The 12,922-nt window shown below is 38.0% G+C and overlaps 1 protein-coding gene across 3 annotated transcripts in view; it reads left to right on the top strand.

The window, feature by feature from the left end:
- micu3a (mitochondrial calcium uptake 3a) overlaps positions 1-12,922 on the top strand; it is a 42,120-nt gene that overhangs the window by 27,582 nt on the left and 1,616 nt on the right. For all 3 annotated transcript variants that reach the window (XM_088341235.1, XM_088341234.1, XM_088341233.1), the window contains 5 exons: positions 7,746-7,840; positions 8,931-9,102; positions 10,986-11,094; positions 11,172-11,329; positions 12,824-12,910. In XM_088341235.1, coding sequence (XP_088197361.1) covers positions 7,746-7,840; positions 8,931-9,102; positions 10,986-11,094; positions 11,172-11,329; positions 12,824-12,892 — 603 coding nt within the window. In that variant the 3' untranslated portion in view covers positions 12,893-12,910. The remainder of the gene's footprint in view (positions 1-7,745; positions 7,841-8,930; positions 9,103-10,985; positions 11,095-11,171; positions 11,330-12,823; positions 12,911-12,922) is intronic.

The following is a 12,922-nucleotide window of genomic DNA, read 5'->3' as shown; positions in this document are numbered from 1 at the left end:
GTGGCTTGATTGTTAGCTAGAAAGGTAAACAGGTATAAAGGTATAGATAGGATGGAAAAAAATGTAAAAAGCTAGCTATCTAGCTCGTTAAATGGCTAAAAATGTAGGAAAATAGCTAGTTGGAAAAGTGGCCAAAAATGATCTTGATAACTAGCAAATAAAGAAGCTAGATAGCTGCATAGGATGGGAAAAATGTGAAAAGCTAGCTATCTAGCTTGCTAAATGGCAAAAAATGTAGGACGATGGCTAGCTAGAAAAGTGGCCAAAAATGATCTTGATAACTAGCAAATAAAGAAGCTAGATAGCTGCATAGGATGGGAAAAATGTGAAAAGCTAGCTATCTAGCTTGCTAAATGGCAAAAAATGTAGGACGATGGCTAGCTAGAAAAGTGGCCAAAAATTATCTTGATAACTGGCAAAAAAAGATCAAATATTAGCTAGATAGGATGCAAACAAATGTAAAAAGCTGGCTCGCCAGCTTGCTAAATAGCTAAAAATGTAGGAAGATAGCTAGCTACAAAGCAAAAAAGGTAGCCAGATAGCTAGTTTAAAAAAACTGCACATTTTTGCTCTTACGCTTTATAAAACCCATTATTTGGAACTGAGTTTGTTGTATTTCATGTAAAATAAATCAATAAAAAGATGAATGAATACATTTGTTTAATACACATAGATTCTCATTCTATTCTTTTAATTATTAGCTCAAAAATAATGATCAGTACTTGAATTGTTTGTTTGTTCTTGTCCTTGAAGCCCATCAACTAGAATTTATTGATTTGAATTTCTTAAATAACAACTTTTCATGTTATTACTATGTTGTTACTATGTTATTACCAAGTTAATTATAAAAGATAGGGTGTTTAATTTATTTTCCTTAACCTTCATGTTTTATATGTATATATATATATATATATATATATATATATATATATATATATATATATATATATATACACACATATAAGCTGCTAATTACAATGGGTATATTTGGATTTGTATCCCTTTTCGTTTTTTTTCAATATAACACAATAATTCTGGTTTGCTCGTTTCTATTTTTTTAAGTCTGTACTTTGCTGGTGTGACTTGACGGTTCAATTATTTATTTTTGTGTCGTGATTTTCTAATAATTCATCTTTTTCATGAACTAACCTGACATTTATGATAGCAAATCATTATTTTCTAAGGATTCATAGTAACTGTTTCTTCTTACCGACAACAATAATTCGTATCTGATAACGATACACGTTTTGCACATGTAATAGAAAAAGTAGGAAATATTTTTCAATAACCTGTATACTTTTTTTTTTTAATTAGTGGCCAAAAAACAGAAAAGAATGACTCAATGTTCACACTGAAGTCAAAAAACGTGTCCAATTGCGAGATTCTGAGCCATGTGACTGATTATGGCCAAAGTCTCCGGTGCCTCGCTCACATTATGAAGAAGTAGAGAGGAGACAGGAAAATAATGTGCTACTAATTCTCTTGGGAATCTAAATCTATTCTCAAATGCTTTAAATCTATTTATGGCCAGCTTCTCCGGTGCCTCAAGCATATTATGAAGAGGTAGGGAGGAGAAACAACTAAGCTGTGCAACGACTTCAATAGAAAATCTAAACTTTATTCTAATTAGGAACATGAATGCCTCAAATCTTATCACGCCCAGGCTCTCCAGTGCCTCGAGCATATTATGAAGAGGTAGGGAGGAGACACGACCAAGCTGGGCAACTACTTCAATAGAAAATCGAAACTTTATTCTTATTAGGAACAGGAATGCTTCAAATCATATCACGGTCAGGCTCTCCAGTGCCTCGAGCATATTATGAAAAGGTAGGGAGGAGACACGACCAAACTGTGCAACTACTTCAATAGAAAATCTAAACTTTATTCTAATTAGGAACATGAATGCTTCAAATCATATCACGGCCAGGCTCTCAGGTGCCTCAAGCATTTTATGAAGAGGTAGGGAGGAGACACGACCAAGCTGTGCAACTACTTCCATAGAAAATCTAAACTTTATTCTTATTAGAAACATGAATGCCTCAAATCTTATCACAGCCGGCTCTCCGGTGCCTCGAGCATATTATGAAAGGGTAGGGAGGAGACACGACCAAACTGTGCAACATCTCCAATAGCAAATCGATACTTCATTCTAATTAGGAACATGAATGCTTCACAACATATCACGGCCAGGCTCTCTGGTGCCTCGAGCATATTATGAAGAGGTAGGGAGGAGACGCAACCAAGCTGGGCAACTCCTTCAATAGAAAATTGAAACTTTATTCTAATGAGGAACATGAAGGCTTCAAATCTTATCACAGCTAGGCTCTCCGGTTCCTCGAGCATATTATGAAGAGGTATGGAGGAGACACAACCAAATTGTGCGACTACTGCTATGGAAAATCCAAATATATTCTTATGAGGATGCAACAAGGAGTGTCGGCTTATTAAATATTATAGTGCGGCTTAAAGTGACTCATAATTGTTTTTTGTTTTTTTCTATTTTCCTGATAATTTTGATGTGCCTGAAACCACTGAACACATGGTCGGATAATATTAGCTCGAAAACGATGTGTGTACTACCTGTCAAAAGAAAAAAAACCTGAAAAACACGTGAGAGCTGCTGCTAATGATTACTGACAGCAAAGAAAAAAAAAAGCTAGCACGGCAACAAACTGGCTAATGACAGGCTTTGTGCAGCGGAAGCTGAGGTGAAGGTAATAACAGTGAAGTAAGAAGTTAACTCTGACCTTCTATTTACTTTTAGGGGCCTTTCATCTGTCAGATGGAATGAGCCAAAAGAAACAAAAAAACAAATTCTAATTGTTTGCCTCTAGACACATTATGCAAACTTTGTCAAGATCAGGCGGGGCCGGAGAAGCAGGTCTCACAAATGCTGACTCGAAATACAGCTTTTGGAAAGTGATTCGTTTCCAGAAAAAAACAATCGTAGAGAAAAAGAACAAGGAAGTTTACGTGGATTATCCGAATCGAAAGAAACAACTCCTCGACGACAGCTATTGAAATGATAAGTCAGTCTAAATGAACAACTTATGAAAGGAGAAGATGCAGGACATGTAGGAATTCCAACTAACTACCTGAACAAAACACAAAAGATAGACAACACGAGGAACATTCCCACACTTTGACCGAACAAGAGTGCCATGATAAAGAAATCAAGGCACACCAAATTTTTCTACTCGGGCAAAACAAGAAGGAAAAGGGGTGTATGTTAGAACACCAACTCGTTATAACTGAACAAAACACAAAAGAGGAGACGGAACTCAAATGTGGATATAACAACTTCTTAATGTTCTGTTAATAACCATCTCTAACAGAACAAAACACAAAAGTAGACTGTGCTAGAAACACTCCCACACGTTGACCAAACGAGAGTGCCACGACTAAAAGAACAAGAAAGAAAATGCAGGCACTTTAAAAGGACCAGGCTGCAATAATAACCTCTAACTGAACAAAACAGAAAAGTAAGACACTGTCGCATAGGATGGAACACCAACATCTTAGAACTGAACAAAACACGAACAAATAAGGACACAGGGAAGATGCCATATGTGGATAGAACAACTACATCACGTTCCAACGCCAACCGGCTCTGACTGAACAAAACATGAAAGAGAGACAAGACTGGAAACAATCCCACACATCAACAGATGGAGAGTGCCATGATGAAAAGACCCAAAAAGTAGCTTTCACCACAAAACATGAAAGAAGTAAACATGGCAACATACTCCGACATAGATGGAACAACACCCCTTCATTTTAACAGAACATAACACGAAAGAGTGTCGACACAAGAAACATTCTCACACATGGACAGAACAACAACGAGCGTGCCATGACCTTGAGACAAAGAAACAAACTAGCTCTAACTGAACAAAAATATGAATGCGATACAACGCAGGATACGTTGGAATACTTATTAGCTCTCACTTAACAAAACATGAAAGGTAGTCAGGATATGTACTTTTACAGGGACACAACTCTAACCAGAGAGGTTAGACGACGAGAAAGTGAACGTAATGTTGGAATACTAACTGGCTCCAACTGAACTAAACATGAAAGTGCATGCCCAAAAAGTAGCTCTCACAACAAAACATGAAAAAAAATCAATTAATTTTAACAGAAGTCAAGTCAAGTCCCATTTATTTATGACGCCCTTAATCACAAAAATGTCTCAAAGGACTGCACAGGATTACAATTACAAAATTACACAATTATCTGATCTTAAACCAGAACATAACATGAAAGAGTGTCGAGACAAGAAACATTCTCACACACGGACAGAATAACAATGAGAGTGCCATGACCTTGAGACGAAGTAACACAAACTAGCTCTAACTGAATACAAATATGAATGCGATACAACGCAGGATATGTTGGAATACTTATTAGCTCTCACTAAACAAAACATGAAAGGTAGACGCAGGATATGTACTCTTTCAGGGACACAACAGTATCCAGAGAGTTAAGACGATGAGACCGCGAACGTAATGTTGGAATACTAACTGTCTCCAACGGAACTAAACATGAAAGTAAGATAAAGGGGAGTCGGCTCCCGATCGGCGGCCCGGGTTCAGAGTTCAACCGAGAACAAATGTCCGGCTACAAAGAGGAGCACTTTAAAGCAGGAGGATGCGTTTAGTCGACGCCTCGGTCTCCAGGCTAAAAATGACGGCTACGCCGGGAGGAGGGGATAGACCAGAAGCCCGTACGGGCGGCGTGAGAAAAAAAGGCACTTGGGAAAGGAGGGAAGAAAGGAAGAAACATTGAAACGAAGGACGAGATCACAATCGAAAGAAAGAACCCCAAAAAAGAACCAAACTAAACAAAGGAAGAAAGGACAAGAGAAAGGGACAAAAAATGAAAATCGAGCAAAAAAAGAAATGATGGATATTATAAGGGAAAAAAGGATAAAAAGGTAAAATGAAAATGAATAAAAGAAAAAAGGATGAATGAAACGGGGGAAGAGAGGACAAAGGAAAGGACAAAAACAAGGGATGAAAGAAAGACAGGAAGAACAAATGAAAAACAGGAAGGATAAAAGAAAGGATAAAAGAAAAGATGAAACATTGAAACGAACGACAAGATCACTATAGAGAGAAAGAACCCCCAAAAAGGACGAAACTAAGGACGAAATCAACAATGAAACAAAAGGAGAGGACAATTTATAGAAAGGACAAAAGAAAATGAAAAAAAAGAAAGGACAAAATAAAGAATGGATGAAAGGACAATGGAAAGGAAGAAGGGACATAAAAAAGGACTCAAAAACTCGACCAAAAAGAAATGATGGAAGTAAAATGGTTGTATGAAAAAATAATAAAAGAATAAAAGATGAATGAAACAGAAGAGAGGAAAACAGAAAGGATGAGAGAAAAAAGGGACAAAAGAAAGCCAGGAAGAAGAAATAAAAAACCGGAAGGACAAAAGAAACATATCAAAAAAAAGAACAAACGAAAGAAAAGAAGAAAGGACAAGGAAGGAAGAAAACGAAATAAGAGAAAAAGAAAAGAAAATGAAAGGAAGAAAAATGCCATGTAGGCCATTCCACATTTCTTCTACCCGTCTTTCTATGTTTTGACTCACAGTCCACTATGGGCTCTTTTCACACTTTGGTCTCTGTCCCGCTTTGGATTTGAGGATTTGAATCTGGAGGTAGAAACTCCTTCCAGTTTTTGCTGAAAATGACGATGACGTTGGCATCGAAGCTGCTCCATTTTGGGCATTTTGAGAACGTGGATTTTTGTTTGCATGTACCCACAAAAATGGCTGCAATTAGGATCCTTGACTTCCCCCTTTTCAGACTTTTTTCGGCGATTTGAAATGATTTCGATCGCACGCCTTCGACTGGATTTGTGAAATATCTCCGCCTCACCATCTTATTTATCTCACCAAGACCCTCAAAAAATCCCAGTAGCCCGCGAACCAGTCCTGAAAGTAGCACATTGTGATTTTCTAGGGAAATTGCGTCTTGAAATACTCAAGTCATGTTGATTTGTGACGCCCTTAATCACTAGGTGTCTCAAAGGGCTGCAGGATGGAAGTAAGAAACAGAAAAAGAGCAAGAGAGAACTCAAGAAAGACAGGACTGACGGAAAAGAGAAAAAAGAAACGATAAAAGGAAGAGATAATGAAAGAAAGGACAAAAGAAAGGGATGAATAGAGAAGGAAAGAAGAGAGAAGGAAGGTAGTGAGAAAGAGCAAAGGAGAGAGAAATACAGAAAGAAAAAGAAATAAGGACGGAATGAAGAGGAAAAAAGAAGAGAGGAAAGAAGGAAGAAGCGAAACAAGGATGAAGGGTTAGATAGATGATCACTTCTTCCTAAATATTTTAAAGGGGCAGTGTGTGTTATTTAGCGCGTCTTAATGGGGGGAAAAAATCCCCCATCATTATTAAAAAAGGCCTTTTTTTCATTGTTTTCAGATTTTCTTTTTTTCCTTTTTTCTTTCTTTTTCTCCTTGTTTTCTTTTTCTGTCCCTTTTTTCTTCCCTTTTTATTTTTTTGGGTTTATTTTTAACTCTTATTTTTCTTTCCTTTTATTTTTTCATCTTTCCCTTTTCTTTTTCTTTCATTTTCATGTTTTCTTTTTTTTCTCATTTGTTTGTCTTCAATCTTTTCTGTTGTTTTCTTCCTTTTTTCATATTTTTCCACTTGTTCCTTTATATTTCTTTTGTCCCTTTCTTTTTGGGTTATGTTTTTTCTTTGTTTCTTTTTCCACTTTTTCCTTTTTATAAATTTATCTTTTCCTCGATTTTCTCCTTTTCCTTATCTTTTTTTCTGATCGCAAAAAAATTGGGTAAAGAATGGTGCAGGTTGGTCAACGCGAGTCCCCCCCAAAAAATAAATCCTTTTATCTTAAAAATAAAAAACAAGGAAACACTTTTTTGTATTCCCCATTATACTTTCTATTACTATTTCTGCGCACGACACAATACGGCAACATCTAGCGGTCAAATATGACACAGTGTCCCTTTAAAATGAGCTTCTAAATGGCTCAATGCCCTTATTTTTTGTGCTTGACTCGGCCTCTGTTATCCCTACTACCCGCTAATCACATATTAATAATATGATAAGTTGTCCCGTTTCAAAATAGATAAAGCACGAGTAGCCTTTTGCGCTAATTGCTAACACAGGATGCTAACCCCTACCGTAGAGCTTTTCTTAGCATGATTAGCTTGAATAGCGATTAGCCTTCGGAACTGAATTGAAATTGAACTGAAGAGAAGCTGATTTAAGAATAAGAAAATAAAAGAGAAAGGTGGAATCGTCTGATGTGTCCTGCATTGATGTTTGTTGCATGCTATGTCACGTGCTAGCATGCTAACTTGCTTGCCTCTTCGGCCTCTCTCTCTTTCGTTCACATCTTCTCCATTTCTATTTTTTTATTTCGGCATGTTGGCTTTGAGATTTTCCTGTGGATTTGCTGGATTCTGTTTTTTTTTTTTTTTAATTAACAAATGGAACTTCCAATTGCTGTTTTCTGGATGCTAACCGGTCAAAGAAACTAGCTTGAATCTCTGTTTGCATTGCTAAAATACTCCTTCAGTTTCTCAATATACATTGTTTGTGGTTTTAAGCCTAAATCATTTATAATGATATAAAATCTGTGTACTTTGAACCAAGATAGCTTCTATTTTTTCTTTGGTATTGAGAAACGGACATTTTTTTTGCTGAATTGACGAAAAAGAAAAGACAAAGATCCTTGACAGTTCTTTCTTTTGGTTTTTAGCGCGCGGATGAAAACTTGACCATCGACACCACCCTCCTGGTCCATTTCTTTGGCAAGAAAGGGAAAGCCGAGCTGACTTTTGATGACTTTTATCGGTAAGATTGGGTAAAATCTGAAATAGCCTGCCGTGCTTGCTTTATATTTGAAATGTCTGGTAAATAAGTCAAAAAACTCCATTTCCCACCATGCCTCTCAGATCTGATCCCCATGAATTGACAGCTAGTGTCAGGACACAGCAGTGTTTCCATATTAATGCCGATGAATGGAGACGAGAATTAAAATTTCCCTGTTTTTACTCAAATATTTCGTTTATATCGTGGTGGGTGGGCTGTGAGGGCCTGCAAGGCCTTTTCTGTGGGTCTAAAAAAATCAGAATTGTGTAATTTTAATGATATTTTGAAAATCAATACTCATTAAATAATTCTAAGCTTATTTCCATTGCTTCTCCCTGGTTGTGCCGCTTCCAGATATGTGTTTTCATTTTCAACCCTTTAACCAATCGCATTTGCTAGACTTAGATACAGTATTTACTCGGAGGCCTTCACATAAAACCATGAAGGCCCTGGCCCGTAACATCGGTCTTTGAGAAAGCTGTGGGTTTAGCCGATCATACTGCAAGTCGGCGTCTGAGAGCCTTCTAGAGGGCCTTGAGAAACGTCACTGGTATCGCAAACTATGATTGGCTAGGGGGCAGTAATCCACCAAAGCAATTGCGCAATTTAACTTGAAGAGAAAGAGCTGCTCAAGGAAATATATCGCTGTGTATATTTAATAGTGAAAGGTCAGAAAACTCCGCCACTTTTGAACTAGAGGTCAAAAAATTTAGGCCCGACTTCAATTTTGGCCAGTCCGGCCTAGAATGTCAATCATTACGTTTGGGTCGGGCCAAGTTTATCTCTTGCTGACATTTTTTTGATGATTATTATTATCCACCTGTCATTATGGCTAAGGTGTCATGATCCGAAAAGACGTGACGTGGAGGACTCAATGGCGGTAACGGCGGTGAGTCCTCCACGTGACCTCGTTACTGAAAAAGATAATAGTTTATTTCACATGAGATTCAATTATATTTCGTGACATAAGGCCCTTTAAGGACAGCCATTACTCAATTGATGGCCTTGAGCGAAAACGAATTTGAGAGCCCTGCTGCAAAATGCAAATATTTCTGTTTTTGTGTGGATTCAGGTTCATGGACAACCTTCAGACGGAGGTGCTGGAGATTGAATTTCTCACCTACTCCAAAGGAATGGCCACCATCAGCGAAGAAGACTTTGCAAAGATCCTCTTGCGCTTCACCAATGTGGAGAATATCGGGGCTTACTTGGAAAATGTCCGTCATAGCATACCTGATGAAAAGGTACCTGAAAAAAATCATTTATGGCTGTGCGTAAACATGAAATACGATCAATCAAGTGATACCTTTTATAGTAGATAGATAGATGTCTAGATAGATAGATGTCTAGATAGATTTCTAGATAGATGGATAGATTTCTACATGTCTAGATAGATAGATGTCTAGATGTCTACATAGATAGATAGATGTCTAGATGGATATATATATTTCTAGATAGATAGATAGATTTCTAGATGTGTAGATAGATAGATGTCTAGATGTCTACATAGATAGATAGATAAATAGATAGATAGATACTTTATTTATCCCCGTCGGGAAATTCCCACTTCCAGCAGTATTCTTGTGTTGAAAAATAAAATAAAGATATAGAATCCAAAAATACCCAATATCATGTGTTGATATAGAGTATATAAATAGTGCTACGGAAAATACACTGTAATAAAAATAGGGTCGTATGCAAATGTGGGGGTGGGGTTTCATGTGGGCTTTTTTGGAGTTAAAGAGCCTCATGGCATGAGGAAGAAATGATCTCCTCTGTCAATCCGTGGAAAAATATAGCTAAGTAGAAAGTCCAAATCAAGAATGAAGACATTGGTGAATACTAGCTTGAAGGAGAATGAGAGAAGACCATTCACAATTAACAAAATGTACAAATCCAGCCTCTTCCAAAGGTCCTACCCTGAGCCCTCTTCTTGTTAAAATCCCTGAGGGTACTAAAAACAGATTAACACTAAAGGGTGTTGAAATCGAAGAACAACAACACGATTGGCTAACGGCGACAATGATGTAAATCGTGCGAAAGCGCTCAATAATAAAATAGAACTACCCCGGCACTTAACAGGGTTCGCACGGGTGCTTGAAAAACGGGAAAATCCTTACATTTTGGGAGTTCTTGAAAATGCTCGAGATTGTGACCATGTTTCTTAGGTGAGGTGTTAGGTTACGGTTAGGAGCAAGGGTTTGAGCTTCAAATAAGAGTTTCAATTCCTTTTATGGTTCCAAAATCGGATAGAAATTCACGTGACAAAGGAAAGAGAAGAAATGGATCCCCTCCAGGTATCATTGACTTTTTTCCTTCCATTTCCTGGCATCTGCTTGATTTTGTCTTCCTTCTAGCGCTCTTGCCTTCTGGCCATAAAAGGCATCTCCGATTTCCCAGCAGGCTCTCTGCCTGTGGCTGTTGTCGCTCGCTACGCTTCGACGCTCCGGCGCGCACTCACAACACGCATTTTGTCACTTGAATGAAGTTTGATTTGATTCATTTTTATTATAGTATTTTTTCACGTTATTTTTTCATATTTATTTACATTTTTTGATTTTATTTTTATCAAATTTTTCCTTTTTTTGAAAAATATTTTTATTGTATTTTTTTTACTTTATTTTGTATATTATTTTCATTATGTACACTATATAAGTCAAATATATCAGGCTTACTGTCACCTGAATGAAGTTTGATTTGATTCTTTTTTATCTCAGTATTTTTTCACGTTATTTTTTAATGATTCTTTTCAATTTTTGATTTTATTTTTATCTAATTCTACTTCTTCTTTTCATTTTTTTTAGTTTTTTTTAATCTAATTTTTTCTTTTAATAAAATATTTTTATTTTATTTTTTGTTATTTTTGTTTTACTTTATTTTGTATATTATTTTCAATATGTACACAATATAAGTCAAATATATTTTGAAGCGCTTCATTTGAATATGTGCATTAAAAAACTAAAAATGCAAAATAGTTTTAAAAAAAAGATTTCCACATCAGTAATCATGACAGGCAGTCTGTATTTGGCCTGCAGGCCATAGTTTTCCCACCCTGCCTTGGTCAATTCCATCCATTTTTTTGCGTGCGTTTTGAAGAGATGTCCTTTGCGTCCTTTTTCTGTTTCAGGGAATAACTTTCGACGAGTTCCGCTCCTTCTTCCAGTTTTTGAACAACTTGGAAGACTTTGCCATCGCCATGCAAATGTACAATTTTGCGGCCCGCTCCATCGGCCAAGGTGAGGAAACTCCATCTAAATCGACCGGAACGTTCCAAAGGGAGACGCGATATCCTCGTCTTTTTCTTTCTTTTCAGAGGAGTTTGCGCGTGCGGTCTACGTGGCAACGGGTCTGAAGCTGACGCGTCACTTGGTCAACACCATCTTCAAGATCTTCGACGTGGATCACGACGACCAGCTCTCTTATAAAGAGTTCATCGGCATCATGAAGGACAGGCTGCATCGAGGAGCGAGGGTGAGACGCGAGCGATCGAGTCAAGTCATTTTTATTTGTAACGCCCTTAATCACAAAGAGTCTCAAAGGGCTGCACAGACTATTACAAAGTACAGACTATTATGATAGCGTTCCCTGATCTAAAACCTACATGAGGGCAAGGGAAAACTCGAAAACCTCAAGTTAAGTCCTTTTAATTTGTGACGCCCTTAATCACAAAGAGTCTCAAAGGGCTGCACAAATCACAGATTATTGCAAACCACAGACGATTATGACACCATCCCCTGATCTAAAACCTACATGAAGGCAAATAATACACATATTATCAACATAAAATATAGGTTATTCATATGCGGAAAACTGGGTAAAACATGGAATCCAAAACACACCATAATCCTCCAGCATCGATGGACATCCCTCGTCGCTCGTCGTCTGTTTAGCTTTGTCCTTCCTGTTTACAAATAGACTAGAATAGAGTATACCTTTATTGTCATTGTTACAAAATGAGTCGAACATATTGTGACAAGGAAATTGGACGCGGCACTCCAGTTTAACATTTTACACTGAGGATAGAAGATAAAGGAACAAAGAAGATGTTTCTGTTTCTGTGTCCTTGTTTCAGGCTTTGTTTTTTTCCAGAAGGGGTGAATGAGGGGGTGAGGGACAGACAGAGATGGTCAGATCCAGCGAGGTGGGCGGGAAGCTCTGTTTGCATGTTTGATGTGACTGTACACACAGTCCAGTGTTTTCCCCCCTGGTTGCACAGTCCACGTATTGAACGAATTTGGGAAGTACAGTCCTTGAGCATGCCTGATTAAAGTCGCCGGCGACGATAAAAGCTCCGTCGGGGTGTGCGAGCTGCTGTTTATTGATAGCAGCGAGCAGGAGATTTAGTGCTACGCTAACGTTAGCATCCGGTGGAACGTAAACAACAATTGCAATGACCACAGTTAGCTCTCTCTGTAGATAGAAGGGTCTACGCGATACTGCTAGAAACTATAAATAAACAGACTGGTAAAACTATTTTCTATAAGCCTCATTTTTCTTTTTCCGCCAATTGCAGGCATTCACCTCGACGAGCCCGGAAATGCTCACAATGAATTCATAATCACGGAAGAGCGTATGTTCTATGAGGTCGTGCATCCAAAAGTTCAAAGAACGATTGAGTCAACGAATCCAAAATGCAAATGAAGCGATTCTTTTGATTTCCTGTTCTGTTCTCGGGGATTTCTCAGCCGGTTTGATCTTTCCCAGCTCGGGGGGAAGAAACTCCACCTGATTATTTGAAGTGGTGGATGGAAAGCACCTCTCCTCACTCCAAGGAATCCTTTCCAAACTGCAAAGAGTGCCCTCTAGCGGCGGGCTATTTTGAATCGTGATAACTAACCTCTTGTTGTGTCTTGTCCTCTCCTTTCCCATACTCATCCCCTGTTGCATTTCCAAAATCTTCTCTTTTCCCTTTTTTCACGATCATCGTTTGTTTTCCCCATTCCTCCGTCACGACATCCTCCTCAGGGATATAAATCCGTGGAGCGCGCCGTCTCATTTCGATCCTGTTTGAAAAAAGAGCTGGCGAGCAGATAGGGAAATCGCCGTCGTCAGGTGAAACGATGA

The sequence above is a fragment of the Urocampus carinirostris genome, chromosome 8 (genome assembly GCF_059441175.1).
Source record: "Urocampus carinirostris isolate Australia breed hairy pipefish chromosome 8, RoL_Ucar_1.0, whole genome shotgun sequence".
Taxonomy (NCBI): Eukaryota; Metazoa; Chordata; class Actinopteri; order Syngnathiformes; family Syngnathidae; genus Urocampus; species Urocampus carinirostris.
Note: the sequence above shows the minus strand (reverse complement) of the source record. Positions and strands in the feature narration are given on the sequence as shown.